The sequence below is a fragment of the Nuphar pumila genome, chromosome 13, assembly GCF_984573655.1.
Source record: "Nuphar pumila chromosome 13, dmNupPumi1.hap1.1, whole genome shotgun sequence".
Lineage (NCBI taxonomy): Eukaryota > Viridiplantae > Streptophyta > Magnoliopsida > Nymphaeales > Nymphaeaceae > Nuphar > Nuphar pumila.
Genome location: NC_143261.1, coordinates 77,259,212 through 77,284,673, shown reverse-complemented (window position 1 = coordinate 77,284,673; position 25,462 = coordinate 77,259,212). Strand labels below are relative to the sequence as shown.

At 37.1% G+C, this 25,462-nt stretch overlaps 1 protein-coding gene across 1 annotated transcript; it reads right to left on the bottom strand.

Annotated features, from left to right (window-relative positions):
* Positions 1–3,988: 3,988 nt before the first annotated feature.
* On the bottom strand, positions 3,989–24,874 carry LOC149818802 (alpha-1,4 glucan phosphorylase L isozyme, chloroplastic/amyloplastic-like). The gene is made up of 15 exons (XM_089985489.1): positions 24,528–24,874; positions 13,198–13,436; positions 13,006–13,107; positions 12,247–12,423; positions 11,767–12,042; positions 11,015–11,286; positions 10,308–10,425; positions 9,879–10,211; positions 9,567–9,719; positions 8,881–9,009; positions 7,056–7,292; positions 6,346–6,422; positions 4,871–5,057; positions 4,488–4,688; positions 3,989–4,363 (listed from the first exon to the last, which is right to left on the bottom strand). The coding sequence occupies exons 1-15, from the start codon at positions 24,751–24,753 to the stop codon at positions 4,247–4,249; spliced, it is 2,844 nt and encodes a 947-aa protein (XP_089841615.1). The 5' UTR covers positions 24,754–24,874; the 3' UTR covers positions 3,989–4,246.
* Between the last annotated feature and the right edge of the window lie 588 nt (positions 24,875–25,462).

Genomic DNA, 25,462 nt, shown 5'->3' with positions numbered 1-25,462 from the left:
GGGTATCATCCAGCTTGATTAAGGCCCTACCTGATTCAGATTTGGATTCATATGATATTGAATAATATGAATCCCAATCTGAATGTGGTCCAAAATGAGCATTCATATTCTGATGTTATCTGCACCCATTTCTCCTGAGAAAAGACCAGGAAATACTTGAAAGAGAGAGCGATGCTATTTATTTATATTTTAGTTGCATGAACTTTATATTGCTAATAAAATATTTTCACTCTTGGGAAAACATACTTATTAAATTACGTTTAGGTGTACAAGACAATACACTTGTCATGCACAGTTGATTAAGACCAATTAATATCCTCCCTTAACAAATAGAAGAACCAACAGTGTAAAATTGTGTAACTTGAAATGCAAGCAAAATACTCCGCCCCGGTCTGCAATATGCTTTAGTTTTTCAAATATCATAACCATGATAGTTCCAGAAGTATGCTTTACTTTTTCTAGGACTTACTAACTTTGTAAGTTTAACTCTGTCCCCCTCTGTGATGATGTGTTCTTGTGATCTTAAATGCACTTTGTATCAATACAATGTAAGGATGTGCATTCTACTTCTTGGTGAGTCAGTGTGATGTTTAATGTTGTCTATGAAATGTGTTTCTTGATTCAAACTCCTTGTGCTTCAGTGTAGTTTGATCTATATCATAGAAATAATGACATTCAATCCTTTGGGAAATGACATGTTGAACCAGAGCTGGCAGTTCCAAAATACTGGGACAGTAAGTTACTGGATGAGAGATGGAATGTATCATGCCAGATCAATGAACCAGAGCTTGTCAAGTAGCTTAAGGTATGCTTATCAATTGAAATATTTCTTATTACAACGTCCTCTTTGTTTTCAATCTTATGCCTTTTTATTTGGGGACTGCAAGTATTCAAGTGATAATTGCTGCATGTACTGTTAGGAAGAGTTAGAGCAGAAAAGTCCAAGGCAAAGGAAGAAGCCGAGGATCTAACCCAAGAAATGGCTGAATTACATTATCAGACAACAGAAATGCTTGAAGAAGAGCGCAAGTGACATGCTTTCATTGACCAAATATCTCTCCTTAGGATTAAGGAGTTAGAAGAAAATGTACTGAAAAGATGAAAATTTAAGATTCACTTCCTAAATGGTGTGCTCTCCATCTTTCTAAATCTGAATTCTTTCTGTTTGTTTCTGACTTCAAGGTATGTGATGAGCATAGGAAATTTTTGGCTGCTGAGAGGAATCTGTATGAAGCAGAGGAATTGTCTGACATTCGATATAAGGAGATCATTCGCTTAAATGATAATTTATTGGTATGTCTCTCCATGTTCTTGATTTTATCAGTGAACAGTGTTAGCCATAATGTAGACATTTACTCTTAGGGATTTTTTTCAAGCAACCTTAAAATGTGCATGAATAGAAGAAAATGAGCTAGAACGGAATCCTTTAACAACTTGTAGTAATTGAGACTGCAAATTCCTTAGTGTTGTGTTTATACTTTATAGAGCATCTCTAGCACATATTTGCTGCTGAACGTCAGATGACCTTTTCCATTAATGGAGCATTCAGCTATCATGATGAAGGCTTCTGTTCAGCTACCTGTAAAGGCCTTTCTTCACTTGATACTCTGCTTCAAAATGCCGAGGAAATAGTAATGAAAAAATGAATGAAATGAATTTGTATTGCCTTCTGTCAGTAGAGGAATTTTAGCAATGTGTCAGCTTCATGTGCAACTTCTAAATTTCTGCCTATTAATATTTAAGATTGAATCCAAAAGGTTCAATCAATGGAGATCATGCCTTGAATGCCTACACTAGTTGAATAGGTCTTTTTTCGGCATTAAAAGAACTTTCTAAGGAATGGCTAGATTATTGAACTGAAGCTAAAGAAGATGATGAAACTGTGGATACTGCTCTTAGTGGCTTGTTGGAATAGTCCAGAAGAGATACTGCGTTCTGAATCAAATCATTAGGATAGCAGTTCCTTTCTTTCAAGTGCAGTCATTGATTGCATTCATTTTCATGTTCCATATAGAATTTTATGAAATTTATGAACTGTATGCATCCAGCCAAACTGACATCAGAGGGGGAAGGAATCCGGAATCCCCCAGTTCACTAACACCAAGAGGGAAAAAGTATCATCAGAATGGCAAAGCAAAAAACAACAACAACAACAACTACGCCTTCATCCCAAAACAATTGGGGTCAGCGATATGAACCAAAAAAGAAATTCATTTTGGGTCTTCCACATGAATCCTTTTCCTCCAATCATTTCTATCCAATGCCATGTCCTCGGTGAGGTTCAAAGCATTCAAGGAAAAAAGTGAGCATTTTCTTTTTTCTCAAATGCATATTATGCCAATTATTAGGCAATCTTAGGTTGATCGTGCTGATCAAGATTTTCTGCTGTTTTTTGGTTTTCTGATTCAGAGATTACAATTTAAGAGCTCCAAGGGAATTTTGCATAAGGACAAAACATGCATGCGTGGGGTCTGTGGATGATTTGAAACTCCAGCTTCTTAGGTCAAGAACCATAGAAAGCTGAGTACATGTTTTCTTCAGATGATATGTGGTGTTGTACCAATTTTTTGCAACTAAAGAAACAGAGAAGGTCGCAAGGCAGGAATGAGTGGTTTTACAGATCCTATCATATAGGTGATCGGATTGCAGCAAGGCTGATATTTTATGATTTTTTTAATGGAAAAATCTTTTTTGATATTTGAATTCATTCATTCATGTATTTTAACTCTGTACATTCATGTTTTATTTTTTTTATTCAGTAAATAGAAAGCTTATCATTGTACATTACCTACACCTACAGTACACAATATCATTGCTGAAACTCAAGATATGGCCCAATCCATGCATGCTTAAAATTCATGGCACTTGCTCATTCACAATAGTTGGCTGGACAAGACAATATGATGACTCCAGACTATGCTAATCTTGCTTTGGAAGTGGCTCATTTCCATTGGCAATTGAATGAAGCTGCTACGGCAATAAGCTGTACACCCACAACCTATAACCATGGCAGGATGTGTTGGTCGTTTTATTGCAGAAATTATAGACCTGTTTTCTTTTTGAACCTCCATTGACGACATGCTCCATTGGCTTACACTTTTGTAATTAGTCCAAATTCTGAACATCAACTGTCGTCCTTTCCTCCATTTCCTGGTTGCCTGTTTGGTGAAACCCACTTCACATCATCAAAACCCGAGTTCTGTGAAGAGCTTATAGATCCGTGTTTAATATGGAAGTCCCATGATTCTAGCAATTTCAGCATTTCTCTTATGTGCCAAAACTTGTATAAGGCCAACAAATCCCCATAAAAAAAGAAAAAGAAAAAGCCTTTTATATTTTGAATGGCATGTGTACCTGCATGTACAGAGAGATGCATTATTCGAATATAGGCATTTCTTAGTTCTTAATTTCAAAATTTTGAGGCATCATAGAGGTTGGGAGTTTCAAGGATCTTCAAGAATCAATGTTGTTAAAGTCAGTTCACAAGGTGAATAGGTTTCTTGAAAAAGTCTAAACCAAATTGAATGGTTTGTGAATCGACAACTTTTTACCACCAGATGTCTATCGAAAAGAAAAAAAAACTGTGGAAAAACTTTTTACCACCAGATGTCATTTGAAAATAAAAATATATTGAATTTTTTTTACCCCCTCAAAAGAATATTAAAAACCCCGTCTGAATCGGCCTTTCTATAATTGCTGTTTGGCCGATTCAGTCCAGTTTTAATAACATTGGTTAGTAGAATAAGCTATAAATGAATGGAAAAGGAAAAAAAGACACTATAGGCTCACGAGTTCGAAGCCCATTGAGCATTTATTTATCTGCATACACATTTTTTTATAGTCAAATTAGGGTTGCCCTCAATGTAATTCAAACCCAAGATCCTCTCTGTTTAGAGAGTGGACTCTAAGCCATCATTTGTACCCATTGAAGGACTGGTCCAACATGATCCCAATAACTAGACAAGCATAAACTGTGATGAAACACACATGAAACAAATTTCTTCTTTATTGTAAAAGAGAAGAGTTCAAAATATTCTACAGCATCATGATTGATTACAGGAGCATGTTTCGACCTAAAAGGCATTATTTAACAACAAAGTTACAAGCTTTCTTGTGTCTTAGGCACAGGCTGCGGCAGTGATTAGATCAACTTGTAACTAAACACGCTGTGTTGAAGGGAGGGGCTAGCTTGCACGATAAACAGAAGCCAGCGACCAGGTTTTGCCTTGAAAAATGCACCATACTCCTACGACAGGCGAACCTGTTGGATACCCCATATGTCTTTTGCATACTGGTGGATGGTTCTGTCGCTACTGAACTTGTAGGAGCCTGCAGTGTTCAAGATTGACATTCTTGTCCATCTCTGTATGGGACAAGGATCAATAAGAGGAAGCACGGTGAGGTCAGCAGTTATAAATCATAGCGCAGAGAAAAGAGAGTAGGATTAGTGAAAAAAAAACTTGGTTCTTTTATAAAAATGAACTTACTCTCTTGTCACTGAATGCAGCATCAACCATCTCTTGACACTCGATATAACTTGGGAAGTCCTTGCCAACAAGGAAATAGTCTCCCCGACCATATCCTTCATTACCTTCCAAGGACCCCAGCAAAGGAGAGTAGTCATATTTTCCAAAAGCTCCACGTCGGATAAATTCTTTTGCCTCTTCAAATCGAGGGTCAGGCTTAAACTGAAACACACACGAATAAGCAAAAAAAGAAACAAAAATATTATAGAGAGCATAGACGGGCTGCAACATAACTTTTTCCTTTTTTTTTATGCTGCGTGTTCTGTATTCAAAGTAAAGACTAATGGATGAAAGACCAAAACAATACCAGTTGAGAGAGAAGTATGATATTTTACTAGTCATACCTTTCCTTCAGCTCTTTCTTTCCTCAATCCAGCAATCTCGTGGGCTTGAGCACCAAATAGGAAAAAGTTTTCTTTGCCAACTTCTTCACGTATTTCTACATTAGCTCCATCCAATGTTCCAATCAACACACAGCCATTCATTGCGAATTTCATATTGCTGGTTCCACTAGCCTCCATACCAGCAGTGCTTCATAGGACATAAAAATAGAATTTAGCATCTAAGGATGTGATGGCAGAGAGGCACAATCAGTCTATAGCCTACATTGATATGCTGAAATGAAAATACTACATATAAAGCAATTAGATAAGCACAAAGCTTCTCTTCTCTAACACCAAGGCAGCTACTAATAGCTCCTCATATTTTGGAAATAATAATTCACTTAGGCTTGTTTGTTTCATGCAGTTCTCATGGAAAATTGCTGAGCTGGCATCCCTTTCTCTTCCTTTCCCACCATGGGTGAAATAAAGTTATACAAACATGAAAGTAATATTATAAATACATCAAGAAATTAATATATAGAAATTCTTTAAATATGCGGTATACTGTATCTTTTAATAGTTTAATAATATTAACATTATTGTGATTATTATATGGCACTAAATATTATTATGTTAGTATAATGTTAATATATAATATCCCATAATGAATATAATATTGAATATTTATTATTTTTCTATGATTAGAAGTTCGGGTTTCGTTTTTTCTGATAAGAGCCGCCCAAACCTATTACACCAATGAGAGAGAGAGAGAGAGAGATTGATTGATTTTGTGGCTTGTCATTTGTAAAACTGTGTACTCCTTGCCTTCGGTTTGGGTGGAGTATACCGAAAAAGAAGAAAACTGTGGAAGATTTGGTATTTTTAAATCTTTTTTTTTTGTTATGTATTAAACCAGGTTCTGACTCGTGGTTTCAGAAGAGCACCCTAACAATGAAAACAGGCAATCGATAGAATTTTAGTATATATATATATATAGTTAACTGTATTATAAATAAATTTTTCTTCATGCAATTTCCAGCTATCTTTGGCTTTATTTTTCTCTTTTCATTAACTTGAGAGGCTGTTAGTCGACGCTATGAATCAGTGATATGAACTTTTTGACCTGTCCATTTCTATTAAGAATGGCAGCTATTATCATGCCAAGTGGTTCCAGTTCTCATTGTGGAAAACATTACCAACAATATCATCACAAATTCACAAGTAGGGCTTGTGCTAGTGTGATTTTCTGTGCAGAATTGCAAAGTGGAGAAGAAATTTCTAGAATTGGCATGAATTTCACAGAGAAAAATCAAATAGTTATTTGAGAAGGCCTACAGAACAAATGATTTTAACGATTTTACCATTTCAACTACTGCCCCTCAACCCACCTAGAATATCTCACAAGTGAAGGTAAGTACCTAAACCAGAAAATAAAAAATATAGCCTGATACAAACCTAGAAGAATTCAAATGTCCAATATTAGATTATTAAAATACCTGATATGCTGAGACAGTTCACTGGCAGGAATGAGCACTTCTGCAACACTGACATTGTAGTTGGGAACAAAAATAACCTGTATAAACAGAACAATTGAATAAGTCGCATAAAATAGATCAGAAAAGCCGTTTGACATGTATTACATTGTCATAGATAATGAAAAATAATAATAATAATAGAAATTAATAATGAAAATAAAACATTGAAAAAAAATTGTAAGTTGAATAACATGAAATTTGGTATCAATGCAAATAACTTCAAAATCCGAATCAATCCTTGCATTTTGTGGGGGGTTTTCTGCTTATGATTTGGAAGGACTGGAAGAGTAGAGAGGTGGACTGGGTCATAGGACAGGTCAAGAAGGAAGAATTTAAGGGGGAAATGGGTCATGTTTCATCACATTCACAAATGAATTCCATGTTGCTAAATAGAACTTAAAGTTAGAGCTAGGTTATGAAATAACTAGTTGGATTTCTAAGTTACTGTATTTTTTTTGAGAGAGTTCATATAAATTTTCTAAGTTGATTTAAGAATGCTTACACTTTGGAAGTTTGAATTGATATTTCAAAATTTGAAGAGGTTATCTAAATGGAAAAAATACCTTGATTTAAATTTAAAGTACGAAACAAAATGAAATAAAAAGTAGTGATATCACATCTTGTTAACAGCATCTGCAGTTGCTAGTTATGATGCTTGAAGAACACCATACCTTCAGAAGATCCCCAATATCAGGATCATGATTTACAACAGCACCAACATCTGTTATGAGCTTCACGATCCTCTTTGCTTGCACATATGTGGCAAAAGCCTTTCCTCCAATTATGCACACCCGTGGAACAAACTTCAATTTCCTTTCTTCAGCACTCATCTCTTTCATTTTTTTATACCGGTACACAATACCCAGAACGTTCAACAACTGCCGCTTATATTCATGGATGCGCTTCACCTAAAAAGCAACAATGGAATTATGCATGTTTTAACTAGTAAAAGAATACAACAACAAACAACAACAACTACGCCTTCATCCCAAAACAATTGGGGTCAGCGATATGAACCAAAAAAGAAATTCATTTTGGGTCTTCCACATGAATCCTTTTCCTCCAATCATTTCTATCCAATGCCATGTCCTCGGTGAGGTTCAAAGCATTCATATCCTTTCCTATCATCTCCATACCCCGACCTCTTTTAACTAATATATTTTCCCATTTCTCCAACCTTCTAACTGGAGCATCATTAGGCCTTCGCTGAATATGTCCAAACCACCGTAAACGATTCTCTCGCATCTTATTTTCAATGGGTGCAACACCTACCTTCTTACGTATCTCCTCGTTCCGAATCTTATCTTTTATTGTATTTCCGCACATCCATCTAAGCATCCGCATCTCAGCTACACTCATTTTTTGAATATGATGTCTCTTGGCAGCCCAACATTCCATACCATATAGTAAAGCGGGTCTAATAGTCGTCCTATAAAACTTTCCCTTCAACCGCAATGGCATTCTACGATCGCACAGCACTCCAGTTGCACTTTTCCATTTCATCCACCCAACCTTTATCCTATGATTTACATCTCCATCAATTTCTCCATATTTTTGAATGATGGATCCCAAATATTTGAAATAATCATTCACCGGTATTTCTTACTCACCAAGCTTCACTACACTCCCATCACTACTTCGTTGCTTACTAAACCGACATTCCATATATTCAGTCTTACTCTTACTCAACTTAAAACATCTAGCTTTCAATGTCTGTCTCCATAATTCTAACTTAGCATTAACCCCAGCTCTAGACTCATCAATCAAAACAATATCATCAGCAAACAACATACACCACGGTACATTTTCTTGAATTGATCTCGTAAGCTCATCCATCACTATCGCAAATAGGAAAGGGCTTAAAGCAGATCCTTGATGTAACCCAACCGTTATCGGAAAATTGGTTGTCACCCCTCCACAAGTGCGGACATTGGTTACTACTCCTTCATACATATCTTTAATTATACTAATGTACTTGAGAGAAACACCTTTCTTCATCATTGTCCACCAGAGAACGTCCCTAGGTACTCTATCGTAAGCCTTCTCTAAATCAATAAAAACCATATGCAAATCTTTGTTCCTCTCTCTATATCTTTCAATAAGTTGTCTAAGAAGATGTATAGCTTCCATAGTTGATCTTCCAGGCATAAAACCAAACTGATTCTCCGATATCATGACAACCTTCCTCAACCTAGACTCAATCACCCTCTCCCAAAGTTTCATAGTATGACTCATGAGTTTTATACCACGATAGTTTGTGCAATCTTGTATATCACCCTTATTCTTATATAAAGGCACCAAAGTACTCTTCCTCCACTCATTAGGCATCTTATTAGTTCGCCAAATCAAGTTAAAAAGATTTGTCAACCATTCTAAACCTTTCTCTCCCAAGCATTTCCAATGCCTCGATAGGTATACCATCTGGGCCAACTGACTCATGAGTTTTAACTAGTAAAAGAATGTGAAAAATAAAATGCTTCTGGGATGAGAAGCTACCTGAATGTCAAACATTGCATCTGGGCTGATAACATAACCTGTTTTTTCTTTAATGAGCGAAACAAGCTTCAATTTGTTGTTTTGTTTTGCTGCAGACCACTCAGCTTGCAGTTCTTCATTGTCGGCAAACTAGAAAAAGAAGTCATTTGTTATCAAATCAAGTGTCCTTGCAGGATACTGACAGTAACTTAAAAGTGTTTAGAGATAAACTTGTTATTGTGTCTAACATGCATAAAAAGAGGTGAACATGCAATACAAAACATTCACCGATGAATATGGCCGATATATATATATATATATATATATATATATATATATATATATATATATATATATATATATATATATATATATGTGTGTGTGTGTGTGTGTGTGTGTGTGTGTGTGTGTGTGTGTGTGTGTGTGCAAGTATTTAGTCCTTTCAAGCACCAATGAGACATGCACGCAAGTTGCAAGAAGAAAACCACACGGTAGTGCATGCAAGATTCCAACTTTTAATTAAATCCATTAGGCTTCAAATGTACAGTCAACAAATGGATTTAAATATGGGATACAAAGAAGAGATGTGCCATCCTGAAATATCATATTTTCTGAGTGTCCTTCAACTGAAAGAAGCTTTATCTAATAACAGAAGCAATAATATAAAGCAAACACAAATCAGAAACGTGGCATTACAAAGGGATCACCTTTCGGAGCTCAGCTAGCTTCTCAGTGTTCAGGACCCAATCCTCTGTACCAAGCCATTTGGTTATTATTTCACTTAAATCTGGATTACAGAACCGTATCCACCGTCTTGGAGTTACGCCATTTGTCTTGTTTTGGAACTTTTCAGGCCAGAGCTGCACACAGAGAGAGAAATAGCAATGAAATCATCAGCCATCTGAACTAATACATTATACAATACTTTCATGCTAAAATACCGAATAATCAGTTGCTAGTAATGCAACAATTTAATTTTCCCTTATAGAAGGAAGAAAAAATCATTATGGGATATTGACCTTGTAGAAATCATTGAAAACTTCATTTTTTACAATATCACTATGGATTTCAGCAACACCATTTACAGCATGACCTGCAACAACACAGAGATTTGCCATACGGACTGTTTTGGGGAGTTTGACTTCTGGTTTATTTTTCTCTTTTTCCTGTTTTGATTCTTCATGAGCATCCTGAGCTTTTCCATCATCGTCTTCTTTCACTTTGGGCTTGTCAAAGAATGGTAAAATGGATGTAGGCAATGGAGAATTTTCTAGTATTCTCATTCCTGAAATCTTCTTCTGCAATAACTCAAGATCCTTTGTCCCATACTCTGTAACAAGTCTACCAATCAGCTGCAAGACATACACAAAATTAATAACAATAATAAGAAAGCACACAAAGAAGTTTTAAAATCATGCAAGAGCTAAGACTTATTTGTCATAACCAACCTCTTCATCAATCCTTTCTATGATCTCAACATGTCTTGGGAGTAGCTTCTGCATGATCTCTAGACTCCACTTTTCCAATGCTTCAGGAAGAACAGTGTGATTCGTGTATGCAACAGTTCTGTCAACATTGTATACTTGAACATGAGAATCACAATTAAGACAAAATTTTGTTCATATTATATCAACAACACAACAGAACTCATTTGTTTGAACTTTATTTTTACGACTAAAATATGTATAAGGCCAAAAAATGATGAATATGCAGTGTGTATGCCACCATACTTAGCAATTCCAGGATAAAAACCAATCCTCCAAAGGAACTTCATGCATTTTGGCGGAAAACTTAGAAACCATGATAAGCAGTATTTTCAAAATAAAACTCAACTTCATGTTATGGGAAGAATTAAAATGCATATACTTTCCGATTTGATGTTGCCTCTGTCACTAACTAGGTGGATGCATTTTGTAAAAGCCTTCCAACAAGTCCTAGGTGCACAAGGAACCAGACATATAGAGAAGGGGTGCACCTAATGCTGATTCCATCACTCAAATAAGGGTTCCCTTGCATTCCCAACTTAAAGATAGTAACTTTTTGTTTTGTTTAACATATAGAAAAGCATACTTTTTTCATCCAATAACAGATGATCTCTACATTGAGTTGATTGGAAAGTAAAAGAAATAAGCATAATGCGAGCCAAGAGAGAGACCTTTGAGTAATTTTCCACGCTTCCTCCCAGCTCATGCCCTTCACATCAATTAATATTCTGAGCAGCTCCGGAATGCATAATGTTGGGTGTGTGTCATTCATTTGAACTGCAACCTTTGAAGGGAATTCCTCCCAGTTGACAACATCTCCAGATCTCTTCTCAAAACGAGCAATAATATCTTGAAGAGAGGCAGAACACAAGGTATATTGTTGCTTCAGCCGAAGAATTTTTCCCTCAACAGAATCATCCCCAGGATACAAGATATAGCAAATCTATCAACATAAACAAATGTGACCTGTCTCAGATTTGGGTGGAGAGAGAGAGAGAGAGAGCACTATGAAAGCACTTGTCGGTGAAAATTTTTAATGTGTGAAAATATGATAACAAATTTTCAAGGAAATAAAAAACAATAGGATTGATTTCTCAGATGTTAAAAAACTTGCAAAATAGTGCCTATCCTTAATGAGTATTTGACATAAAACAAAGCTGGGAAGACTATTCCTTATACATTCTCAGCAATAAGAGGGAAAACTATAATACTAAGCATGTCAGAAAAGAAAGCTCAGGTATTATTTAGTCACTCCGACAGCTAATATCAACCTCATCAATGCAATCCATCATTAAATATAATGTTACAGAAAGGAAATAAGATAAGCTTATGAACCTAAGCGTGAAGATATAAGACATTATGAGTGCTTGAAATAAAGTAAAACATGCTCTAGAAAAAATTTATGAAAGTGAAATACTTGAACCTTTTCAGCGTTCGTCTGGGCCTCAATTGCTTTGGAATGCTCTCCAGCATTGAAAGCTTGCAAATCAAAGTCTCGGGCTGGAACTTTTGTAGACCATAGACGAAGATTAATTGTTGTTTTAGTTTTGTATCCTGGTATAGGGACATCATAAGCAACAGCTGAAATATCTTCTCCTCCAGCCCAATGTTTTTTCCCATCCAAACCTTCAACAACTTTTCCATAGAACTTTACAGGATAGGAAACATCATGTCTTACAATTTCCCAGGGATTTCCCATCTGAAAGGCAAGTGATGTACCATCAGTGTGTAAAAACTTTCAACCTTATCATACTTGTCGATGACATAAATCACAACAGGAAACCATGAAACATGTTCAAAAAATAGAAAAAAATATAATAAGAGATGCACTAATGTGAAATTAAATAAGAGTAACTAATCCTAGCTTTAGATTTTGCTTGAATTCATGTCCATGTGAGAGTACCTCAAGCCAACTTTCTGCAACCTCCTCTTGACCATCTTTTGTTATGTTCTGGTGAAATAAACCATATTTATACCTAAGACCATAGCCCCATGCTGGATAATCTAATGTTGCTAAAGAATCCAAGAAACATGAAGCTAATCGCCCAAGGCCACCATTTCCAAGTGCCGCATCTGGTTCCTGTTAATCAACAAGCATAAAATTTGAGAAAACACAAACTTGTAAATTGTAGCTTCAAATAATGGCAGAAAAAGAATATTGTGACATAAAAAAAAAAGAACAACAATGTATATGGATATGCAATCTAAATAAGGACAATACTAAAAAAAGAGAAAAGGGTGTGGGGGAGTGAAGGGATGCATTCAGCAGCATCAATGGACAAAATTTAAAATTTGAAATGAGACCAAACAATAGAACAGAATTAGCAAAATGAGTGGCACCAGAGATCTAGATCATTTGCTATAACATTGAAGAACATCAATATTAGGAGGTCATAATTATAAATTTAGGAAACAGTCACAATTCTTAAACAGCTTTTGTGAACCTCAAATAAATGAAGAAGCCTGACACAATTTTATCTATTAAATATTTCTGTTTATTTGAGGTCAGAGGATTTTAAAAAACGGAAACTATCCTTTCAGCAATTGTCCACTACCCATAGATGCCAGATATTCCTCTAACAAACCCAAATATCCAACCTCAATAAGAAACAACGATGAACAATATACACACCAGAAAATGGGGAAATTATAAGAATCTGACCTGTCCTGCAACATTTTCAAGATCGTGGCCAAGCTTTTTCAGAGCTTCTGCGTAAGTACCAGTAAGCTCTAAGTTTCCTATAGCATTCGAAAGTGCTCTACCCTGCTCAATTGAAATAATGCAATAGAGTCAATCATGGTTACTGCCAGGTGATTATATCAATCAAAGTAAAAATTAGGAAACTATAATCACCTGCAGAAATTCCATAGACAAATAATATGCCTGTTTCATGTTAGTTTTCTCATATTGCTCATATGTCTCATTCCAGTTTCTGATAAGAGCACCTCGGACACTTTGTGCAGTTGCCAGATAAGCTTTGGGTAGGCTAAAATGCTTTGGAGAGAATGAAGGCGTGAATTCAGCATGAAAATGGATATTGGATGCAACAGAAGAAGAATCCAGTGAAAATGAAGTTGAGACAGCTGGAATGCCTGCATTGTAATGTCAATGACATGCAATTAAAAGGTGATCGTATAAAAATCCCATATTAAGCATCTCATAATCCTTTTCTTCTTTACAAAAGCATCTCATAATCTCAAATACATGGATCACATTCTTTTAGCTCTTGTCTGGTGCGCCAAGAAAATTACCGGATGTTGTGCATTTATTTATTTATTATGAATTGTAATAATATTCCTTGCTGGACAGTGTTTTGTCATGTCTAAATTTTGTCTGTGTCTATAACACATAAGCAAAAATGCACAGGTACTTGACAAGTCCTTCAAGCCTAGATTGGAGACATGGGTGTTAATGAAATGTCTATACATGTGCACCTTAAAGCATCTGGTTCTGCATGTGAGCAGATTAGCGCTCACACTGTTTTCTCCATAGCAACTGGTACATTTACTAAGAATCCAGTTTGGTAAATATCGTGCCTAAAAATCATAAAAAAAAAACTGCAGATTGGATGAGTTGAGCATATTCAACTAACTGGCAGAGTTGGATTACCTCAGCCTAGAGGTGTCTCAGGTTCAAAACTGCAAAACTGGTGGCTAGCCCCAGCTTGCATACCCCAAAAGAAATAAGGGAAAGATAGAAAAATCCTGCACAGATGTCAGAAATCACTGATAGTCTCTTCAGAAAAGGTGTCGTTCATGAGATTGAAATCGTGAATATAGCAGTTGAATACAAAATAGCAGCTGTGTGGTTTAATATAATACTGTTTCCAAGAGTTAGTTTAGCAACAAAAAGACATTCTTCGTTCAATAGTCATGTTAGTGTTAAAATATAACTTGCGTATGGATCTGGATCCAGATCCATACGCATGGTATGTTAATGAAACACATGCTGTTTACTTTCATTAATGGCATCCTTGTAATATCTCTGATATTACAAGGATAGTTGTATACTTGCTGTTTTATATAACATGGTTAGGGCTTGGTGGTCGTGCATTGTGAGCCGCCCCAGCCATTGAGTTCTCTCTCTCTCTCTCTCTCTCTCTCTCTCTCTCTCTCTCTCTCTGTTTCCTGCAGATCGCATGGCATGTTATAAAATCTGATATGGTATCAGAGCGCAGGCCATCCTGTGCGTGAAGAATCTTCTGAAACAGCGTATCCTCTTTCAGCGTGTTCATCGAGATGGGGTCAGCGTGAACAGCAGAACTCCCTGTGCGTGAAGAAGTTCTGAAACAGCAGCAGCATATCTCCCTCTTCTGAAATTTCTGAAACAGCAGCAGCGTATCTCCCTCTTCTGAAATCTCTGGAACAGCAGCAGTGTGTTCCTCCTTCAGCGTAGAGCAGTATCTCCCTCTTCTGAAACAGCAGCAGCGTATCTCCCTCTTCTGAAATCTCTGGAACAGCAGCAGCGTGTTCCTCCTTCAGCGTGCCCATCGATCATCTTCCGTTCATCCTAAGTTTTCTCTTTTTCTGTTACTCTATCATCTGTGTTGGTTCCCATTTTTTTTAACACATCACCGACTACTGTTTCCCTTTTTATTTCAAACCAGTTTTGATTCCACAAGTTTTCTTTCCTTCCTTCATTGCTGTTTTAGTGTTCTTTGTGCTGTTTTAGTGTTCCTTCATTCCACAAGTTTTTTTTTTTTGTCGTACAAGTATCTGCCTTATTACAGTTTTCTGATTGATTAAGTGATCTCAAATCTGTTTATTTCTTTTCATTCATCTTGTTTGCTTATTCATTATTCTACTGATATGGATTACTCTTCGTCTTCATCATCCGGTCCCTCTGCCAATTTCTTGAGTCAGCTTGTTACAGAAAAACTTACTCATTCTAAGTTTTTGACGTGGAAAAGGCAAATCCTTCCTTTTATACGGAGTCAGGATTTCGATGAACATTTGGATGGTTTAGTTCCTATACCACCACAGCTTCTTTTGCAGGAAACCAAGGATGAGAAAGGTGACACAATTACCATTTCCATTAAGAATCCAGAGTATACAGTTTGGAGGAAGCGGGATCAGTCTTTAGTTGCTTATATTACGTCAACACTCTCTCAAGAAGTGTCGGTTACTATTTCAGATGATTGCACTGCGGCGGATCTGTGGAGTAAGCTGTCACAGACTTACTCTCAGATATCAGAATCCCGAGTTATGTTCTTAAAAAATGAATTTCAAAGTTTGAAGAAAGGCTCCATGACAGTCATGGAATACATAGGCCGCTTGAAGAGTATTACTGATCAATTGGCTGTTGTTGGAAGTGTTATTGCAGATAAAGATAAAGTTCAACAACTCCTCAATGGATTGGGTCCTGATTTTGACATGTTTACTACAGCTTTATCATGTCTTCCTCACTTGCCCACTTTTGACGACCTCCAAGCGAAACTTCTCCAGCATGAGATGATTATGAAGCAAAGGGCAGAAGGACATGAATCAGCTCGTCCTCATTCAGTTTTGGCCATGGGCACTTCTGTAGGTTTTGGACGATGGAATGGAGGGCATCAAGGAGGCAGAGGCCGCGGACGTTTTGGGCCGGGAGGACGTGGTATCTTGCCTACACCTAATATTTCAGGGGGTTTTAACACAGAGAATCAGAGGAGGGTACCCACTTGTTTCTTATGTAACAAAAGAGGACATGTGAAAGTTGATTGTTGGTTCAATCTACAGAATAGAGGAAAATTAAACAAAATTGAAAATAAATCCACTACTGCTGTGGACACAAAAGGGCCATCCACAGATGTGCAACAACTTTTGTTATCAGCATTGTCACAGATGACGATCAAGCAAAATGAACAAGGCGAATGGTATGTTGATTCAGGTGCCGCCACGCATGTTACGGGTAATGCGGGTAAGTTATCTCACTTATTGCCTTATTTTGAAAAAGGTAGTATAGTTACGGAAGATGGAACTTATCACTCCATTAGTCATACTGGCAATGCACATATCTCTATGTCAAAGTCCTCACTTCACTTGTCCAATGTCCTTCTTGCTCTTTCTGTAGCTAAACTTGTTGACGACATGAATTCTTCTGTCGAATTTACTCCCTCTTCTGTTTATGTTAAGGATCTACGAACGAAGGAGACGTTCGCTAAGGGGGAGCGACAAGAAAACATGTACGTCTTCAAGGAGATTCCTTCAATGTCTTCGTCTTCAGTCCCAGTTCTCCAGTTGAAGTCGTCCAAGCATTCTTCAGTGTCTTCGCCTTCAGAGTCTTTGTTTTTTCCTTCATTGGCAGTTTTTAATTCATCTCATTGTAATAAGCCAGATATTTGGCATAGTCGTTTGGGACATTGTAATCGAGGTTTCGTTGAAAACCTTGTATCTGATGGTCTCCTTCCAGAGTCTAGTTTATGCTCATTTTCTGATAATAATCATAAATGTTCCTCATGCGAACTCTGCAAAAGTCATGTTCTTCCTTTTCATATTATAAATAAAAGAGCTTCAAAGCCATTTGAGATTATTTGTTCTGCTGTTTGGGGACCCGCACCTATTCCTTCTCTTTCTGGCAGTCGTTACTATGTTATCCTTATTGATTCCTATTCCCGTTATACTTGGATATATTTCTTAAAACACAAGCATGAAGTTTTTCAAATATTTCGGGAATTCCATTCGATGGTCAAAACAAAGTTTGCTTGTGATATTGTGCATTTACAATGTGATGGTGGAGGAGAGTATTCATCGAACGATTTTATTGCCTTTCTTTGGTATAAAGGAATAAGTCGACAGGTTTCTTGCCCTCATACTCCTCAACAAAATGGGGTTGCAGAGCGGAAACATAGGCATATTGTTGAGAGCGCGATGAGCATGTTACATGATAGCAATGTGCCCGTTAGTCTCTGGACAGAAGTTTTTCACAGATCTGTTCATATCATAAATCATCTTCCTATGGCACTTTTGGATTGTAAATCTCCCTATTATACTTTATTCGGGCAACATCCTTCTTACGATGAGTTGCGTGTTTTTGGTTGTGTATGTTATGTACATATTGATTCATCTCTGCGAAATAAGTTTCAGGACAAGGCTGTCAAGTGCAGATTTGTTGGGTATGCAGATGAATACAAAGGTTAGATGCTATGATCCTACTACAAAACGTATTAGGACTTCTAGAAATGTTGTTTTTGACGAACGAAATTTTCAGGCCAATGACTCTGCAGTGGTGCCATCTCGAGAATTAGAAGTATATGATCCATGGATGAGCGCAAATCTTTTTGCTATTACAGGAGAAACATGTGAGACAAATTGTCCTTCCTTCGGCTTGAGTAGGGAGTTGAATGACTCACAAATACATGTTGAATCATCTCCAGTTGAGCCACCCCCAGTAGAACGCTTCTCTTGGCAGGTATACACTAGACGGGACAAAAATACAAAGCCAAGGAATGTGGAAAGCATCGCCAATGATCCGGCTCAAAAGCCGTCACGCATTAAGCATCCTATTCAACGATGGGTAAGTTATGAGACCTTCTCTCTTGATTTCCAGTTGTTTATGTCTCAGCTCACAAAACAGGCTGAACCCACTTGTTTTAACCAAGCTCTTCAATCTCGTCATTGGACTGAAGCTATGAATGAAGAAATGGAAGCCCTTCATGAATGCCAAACTTGGGAAATAGTCCCTCGGCCAGAAGGAAAGAATGTAGTTGGCTCAAAATGGGTTTATAAAACCAAGTATAAGCCTGAAGGAAGCATTGACAGATATAAGGCACGACTTGTTGCTCGAGGATTCACACAACAATATGGTGAAGACTACGATGAAACTTTTAGTCCGGTAGTAAAAATGGGTACTATTCGTGTCATCATATCTCTAGCAGTCGATCGAGGTTGGAGCCTTAGCCAGATGGATGTTAAAAATGCATTTTTGCATGGAATTTTAAAGGAAGAAGTGTATATGGAGCAACCTCCTGGTTATGCCGAGAAGGACCCTACTGCCTGGGTGTGCAAACTGAGGAAATCTCTGTATGGGTTGAAACAGGTGTCCTGTTCTTGGTTTGAAAGTTTCTCTATGCAAATTCAGAGTTATGGTTTTAGAAGATGCTCTCTGGATCATTCACTCTTTATTTGCCAAAAGGCAGACATTGTTATACTTCTTCTTATATATGTTGATGACATTGTGATCACTGGGAGTTCAGATAATCATGTGCAAGACGTGAAGCAGTTTTTAATGAAAACTTTCAAAATGAAAGATTTAGGGGAGTTGAGGTACTTTCTTGGTGTGGAAGTTGACAGACAACAAGACACATTGACACTCATGCAACAAAAATACACTCTTGATCTTCTGGAAAGAGCCGGGATGACGAATTGCAAACCAGTCAGTACTCCTAGTGTATTACATCAAAGGAAGATGGTCATCTTTGTGTCAACCCTACAATGTATAGAAGTCTCGTGGGAATGTTACAGTACTTGACCTTTACCAGACCTGATATAGTTTATGCTGTCAATCAAGTATCCCAGTTTATGCATGCTCCAACGGAGGGTCATATGGAAGCTGTGAAGCGCATTCTACGTTATTTAAAAGGAACTATAGGAGACGGACTTGTTTATCGCAAGAACGATAATTTGCATAGAGGACATGAACTCATCACTTATACAGACGCAGATTGGGCAGGGGATCCAGATGAGAGACGATCTATCTCTGGATATTGTGCATATATTGGACACAATTTAGTGTCCTGGAGCAGCAGAAAACAAAAGGCAGTGGCACGATCGAGTACAGAGGCTGAATACAGATCGATGGCTGCAGGCACGGCAGAAGCCACATGGATTAGACCATGGTTGCCAGTTGAGGAAGCGGGAGCGGGAAGCGATACGGGAAGCGGGAGCGGGAAGCGAGGCACTTTCAAAATTTTAGGAAGCGGGGAAGCGGGGGACCACTTAGGAGCGATTCGGGAAGTGTCTCGGAAGCGACCTAGGAAGCGACATAGGAAGCGTCTCGGAAGCGAGGGGGAAGCGAAAAAAATAAAAATAAAAAATAAAAAATACAAAAAAATTGAAAAAAACAGGAGAAGCGTGGGGGAAGCTAGGGGGAAGCGCGCTTCCCATTAAAGGGAAGCGCGTCCCCCATTAAAGGGAAACGCGTCCCCCATTAAAGGGAAGCGCGCTTCCCAAAAAAGGGGGACGCGCTTCCCAAAAAAGGGGGACGCTTCCCCCCACGCTTCGGAAGCGCGACGTTCCGCGCTTCCGAAGCGCGCTTCCCCTTTTAGCTAGGCGCTTCCGGTAACTCTGGATTAGACACTTATTGAGTGATCTTGGGGAGACAATTATTCGATCTTTTCTTCTATGTGACAATCAAAGTGCAATAAACATTGCATGTAATCCTATCCAGCATAGCAGAACGAAGCACATTGAGATTGATCAACATTTCATACGGCAGAAAGTCGAGATGAAGGAGATAGAACTAAGTCATGTTCGAACAGAAGATCAAGTGGCAAACTTGTTTACCAAGGGGTTAACAGGACGTCAATTTTGGCTATTGAAGAGCAAGTTGTACATGATCCAAAATCACGTACAACTTGAGGGAGGGTGTTAAAATATAACTTGCGTATGGATCTAGATCCAGATCCATACGCATGGTATGTTAATGAAACACATGTTGTTTACTTTCATTAATGGCATCCTTGTAATATCTCTGATATTACAAGGATAGTTGTATACTTGCTGTTTTATATAACATGGTTAGGGCTTGGTGGTCGTGCATTGTGAGCCGCCCCAGCCATTGAGCTCTCTCTCTCTCTCTCTCTCTCTCTCTCTCTCTCTCTCTCTCTCTCTCTCTCTCTCTCTCTCTCTCCCTGTTTCCTGCAGATCGCATGGCATGTTATAAAATCTGATAGTTAGTAGTAGGACATGTTATAAAGGCAACTGATTGTGGCTGGTAAATGCATGTTATAATAGTAAGACATGAACTCAATATTTAGATAGAATAAAAATGATGGACCTGCATTCATAGACGATTGCATTGAAAGTTATGCAAAGCTCCAGTTACATGCTTGGGCATGTAAAAGTGGGCATGCCTATATACACAAAAAAACATTTGCCAATATCTGTCTGTATAGCATGAGATATAAGTAAACACTTCAAGACCTGCCTGTAAAAGGTATTTAAAATAACAGTAGTGAACTAGCTCAAGTGTAACAGTAGGATTGAAATAGACAGTCAACTAAATAACTACAAATTACTTATGATACAACAAGATCCCACATAATAACATAGAGTTCCTATATGTAGAAAATTTGGTAGGTGTGCACAAGGTTTTGGTGTGCTACCTTGGACCAATCATGATTTGATGGTCAAAGAAACCCTATAGATACGATCTACCTGGTTTGTTTAGTAAAAGCCACACTTTAGATCATGTGATGACAATGAATAAGAAGGATTTTGATGTGCCACAAAAATAAATGGCCCACAATCTATCAAAATTTTATGAATAAAAAAAATCATGACTTTACTTTGGAAGCATGACCCAAGGAGTGATCTTTAGCAAACAAACCATGCTAAACATATCTATGAGGTCAGAATAAGTGAGAGAGGTTTTTGACCTGAGTGCACATTAGTGCACACCTTAACACCCATTATATATATATATATATATAGAGAGAGAGAGAGATGGTGGTCTCTACTAACCACTTTTTTAGCTAACCGGGCTTTCAAAGGGTTTTTCCATGGTTGTCAGTTGAGGAAGCGGGAGCGGGAAGGGAGGGACTTTCAAAATTTTAGGAAGCAAGAAGCGTGGAATGACTTAAATGCGAATCAGGAATCGTCTCGAAAGCGACCTAGGAAGCGAGGAGGAAGCAAAAAAAGAGAATAAAAATAAAAATACAAATAAAAATAAAAATACAAAAAAAAATGAAAAGGGGAAGCGTGGGGGAAGAGCGCTTCCCAAAAAACTTGATGCTTACCAGCGTGTTTCGAAAGCACGACATTTCGCGCTTCCCCAATAGGCTAGGTGGTTCCAGTAACTTTGGTTTTTTCCCATGTTTTACTCAAATATGACCGTATAGATGTGTTTTGCATGGTCAATTTAATGGGAAACAACACTTGGATCATGTTTTTTGATAAAAAAAACATGATTTTTTAATCATTCAATATTTAGAAAAATCTTAGACCGGCGATTTTTTAAACCTTATAAAAACATACCTACATATTGGAATCAGATGATCCAGAAGTTGATCCCTATAAAACCAAGCATGTAAAACACCTGTATGGTCAGATTTAATTTCAAGGAAAACATGAAAAAACCCTTTGAATGCCCGGTTAGCTAGAAAAGTGGTTAGTAGCTACCACACCTCTCTCTCTCTCTCTCTCTTTATATATATATATATATATATATATATATATATATATGGAGTAACAGTGAATGCGCAAGGCGTCTGACACACGATCGCCCGCCACGCAACCAATAAAGAGGATTTCTGCTGAAGGTAAAAAAATGCGCAATTTTTTTTTGCATCACTGATCATGTGCGTTCAGCGGCGCAACTGGGTCGGACATGATGGGCATCCACTATTATGCCCATCTTATATATAGAGAGAGAGAGAATGTGGTAGTTGCTAACCACTTTTCTAGCTAACCAGGTTTTTTAAGGATTTTTTTCATGTTTTCCTTGAATCTGACCATAAAGATGTGTTCAACATGGTCAATTTACTAGGGAACAATACTTGATCATATTTTTTGATAAAAAACATATTTTTTGATGAAAAACATATTTTTTAAGCCTTAAATATTTATGAAAATCTTAGACTGTCAATTTTTAAATCATATAAAAACCTACCTGCATATCAGAACCTATAAAATTAAATGTGTTGAACACAACTGCATGGTCAGATTTAAGGAAAACATGAAAAAAATCATTCAAAAGCCCAATTAGCTGGCGATAAGCTAGAAAAATGGTTAGTAGCTACCACCTTCTATATATATAGGAAAAATATTTGCTACTAATGAAGGTAAGGAACTAATGAGCTAGAAATCATAGGTGCAAGTTGTATCTACTCAATCTAACCACAGAGATGTGTTCAGAATGGTTTGTTCGCTAAGGATCAAGCCTTGGATTGTGCTTTTTTGATGTAAAAATGTGATCTTTTGAGCTATGAAATTTTGGCACATTGTGGGCTGTTGATTTTTGGACACCTTTAAAAACCTAATTACCTATCATAATCACATGATTTAAAACAAGTTTCTTACTAAACAAACCATGTAGATCACATCCGTAACATTTGATCTACAAAAAATTGGAATTTTTTTAAGAAAAGAGTGATTTCTGCTCATTAGTTCCTTACCTTCATTAGTAGCCAATATTTACCATATATATATATATATATATGTATATATATATATATATATATTGCTGATATTTTCAAAATGTCATGATATTTATGATAAGAACACCTTTTCCAATATTAAAGTAAAATATTGTGATATTATCTTGATAACATTATGATAATATCATGATATTTAAAAAAATCTTTGTTTTGGTATCTAACATATATATCTTTCATTTTTTGTTTATTTTATTTTTAAAAATATTTTCTAACCATTTCTTTATATTTAAAAAAAAATTACTGTTAAAACCTATTATTACTAATCCTTTCTTTACATTTATTGTTTTTTTAAAGCATTCAAGATTTTCCTGAAAACCCCACTTTTGAAAGAACAGACCTCCTGAAAGAAACCTCTGTGAGAAATTGCCGAGAAAATATTTGTTGCTCTAATAATATATATATATATATATATATATTCAGAATTGATCAAAACGGTAGAATATGAACACAAACAATACAACAGAAATTCAGGCATAGTTGACAAAAAAATACAAACATATGTTTACAACAATGAAATATCATTCTCCAACAAATAGAATCTTTCTTATTTAGATTTCAATCAAAAGCAAGCACCAAAAGGGTATATTTAGGAGCATTAACACATAGCAAAATCTCAATGTAGTCTCCTGCAGTAAAAGAGAATTAACACATAACAAGATCAGAATGCATTCATTTCATCTATCGTATTTCTGCCCCAGGGGATTTCTCTCTCATTTAATAAAAGTATGGAACCTCGTAGCTGAGATGTGTATGCTTAGATGGATGTGTGGAAATACAATAAAAGATAAGATTCGGAACGAGGAGATACCTAAGAAGGTAGGCATTGCACCCATTGAAAATAAGATGAGAGAGAATCATTTAAGGTGGTTTGGACATATTCGGCGAAGGCCTAATGATGCTCCAGTTAGAAGGATGGAGAAATGGGAAAATATATTAGTTAAAAGAGGTCGGTGTAGGCCTGGGAAGACATGGATGGTGATGATAGGAAAGGATATGAATGTTTTGAACCTCATCGAGGACATGGCATTGGATAGAAATGATTGGAGGAGAAGGATTCATGTGGAAGACCCAGAATGATTTTCTTTTTTGGTTCATATCGCCGACCCCAATTGTTTTGTAGTTGTTGTTGTTTGTTGTTGTATGGAACCTCGGATAACTAATTGGTGAAATACCAGTCAATCCAAAATTAGTCTGAATGATATTCAAGAAAACAACATTTTAGAAAGATGCATCAAATTAGAAGAACCGTTCTCATTCCACGAAATGATAAAGGAGTATCCAGAGACACATATACAAAAGCTTCACATAGGAATCCACAAGGAAACGATCGACGTAAACCAAAAGCATATGCAATTCCTAGAAAAGGCACAACCTTCAACGTAATCTAACAAGGACGACTACATAAACCGAAATTAAATGCATGCCACAAAAATCCATGTACGAGAAGAAAAAGGACAATGATCGCTCGAAAAAATAAAGAATATCAACAAACATACCATAAACCAAGCATCATTCACGAAAATAGTTATATAATTATCCATCCGAAGTCTCACAAAAAGGAAATGGACAATGATCGCGGAATGTGCGGAAGTGAAGCATCGAAAACCATAATTCATGAGAATTACAAAAGAAAATAGCAAGATTCAAACGCAGAACCCATATAACAACGTCAAGGCGTTCAAATTCCCCAAACATTTCAACATACGCAGCCGAAATTGAAGTATCACTCATCAAGAAACAAACGCCTTCCCAAATTCTAAAAAAAAGCCAAAAGAAAACAGAAAACAAGAAGCAAATTCAGCAAGATCACGCAGAGAAATCACCGAACCTTCATCCTCGAACGTCTTCTCCACCCTCTTGTCGCTAGCGACGTTCCTGATCATCCGGAACCTTCCGGAACGCCGGCTTCTCCGGGTCTTGCATGAGAGAAGCTGAAGATTTCGGATCCCGGAGCTCAGATCACCGATTCCGAGAAGAGAGCTTCGAGAGATCGGAGTTCTGGAGGCCTTCCTTGAGATTAGGGTTCCTGAGGGAGGGAACGGAGACGCAGACATTGCTTACAGAGAAAAACGAAGAGCCCTTCCTTCTTTCTTCCTGTCCTTATCTCTCAGAGAGTAAGAGAAGAGAGAGTGAACGTGATATGGAGCGGAGAGGAGAGAGATCTTTGGGCCTGATTTATAAGGAGGAAAATGATCGTAATCGTCCTCGAGATTGAAGGCGTTTGGCAGTGAAGATATTTAATGCTTTTTTATTTTTTTGGGTGACGTAAATACCCTTCGTCCGTTTCACTTCAAGAGGATACTTTTGGGGGTTCTTTTTGTCTTTTCAAAAAGTCAAAGACCTTTTACGTCCTTTTACGGAAAAAATCTGCCGACTGCGATCTTCACCGTTCCCAATACGGGTGGTGGTCTTTTCGGGATAGCTTATTACATAAATTTCCACAGCGTTTTGATTACTAACGAAAACGCCATCGGCAACCGTATGTGTTGGACACCGCGGATAAAATCATGAAATATCTTTGTTTTACATGAATATAACATGGCAAGTTCCTGATTTTTTATCTTTTTTTTTTTTTTGAGACAAAAAGATATATATATATATATATACGAGTAATGGGTTCCTTAAGTATCTTTAGGTTCTTTCAAAAATCATAATTTTAATTATTTTTTCACACATTTAACACCGTAAATATCTATAGGTTTTGTTTAGTGTGAAGCTTTTGAATAGCAGGAATCTGACCTGTATACAGGTTTTTCCGGTGAT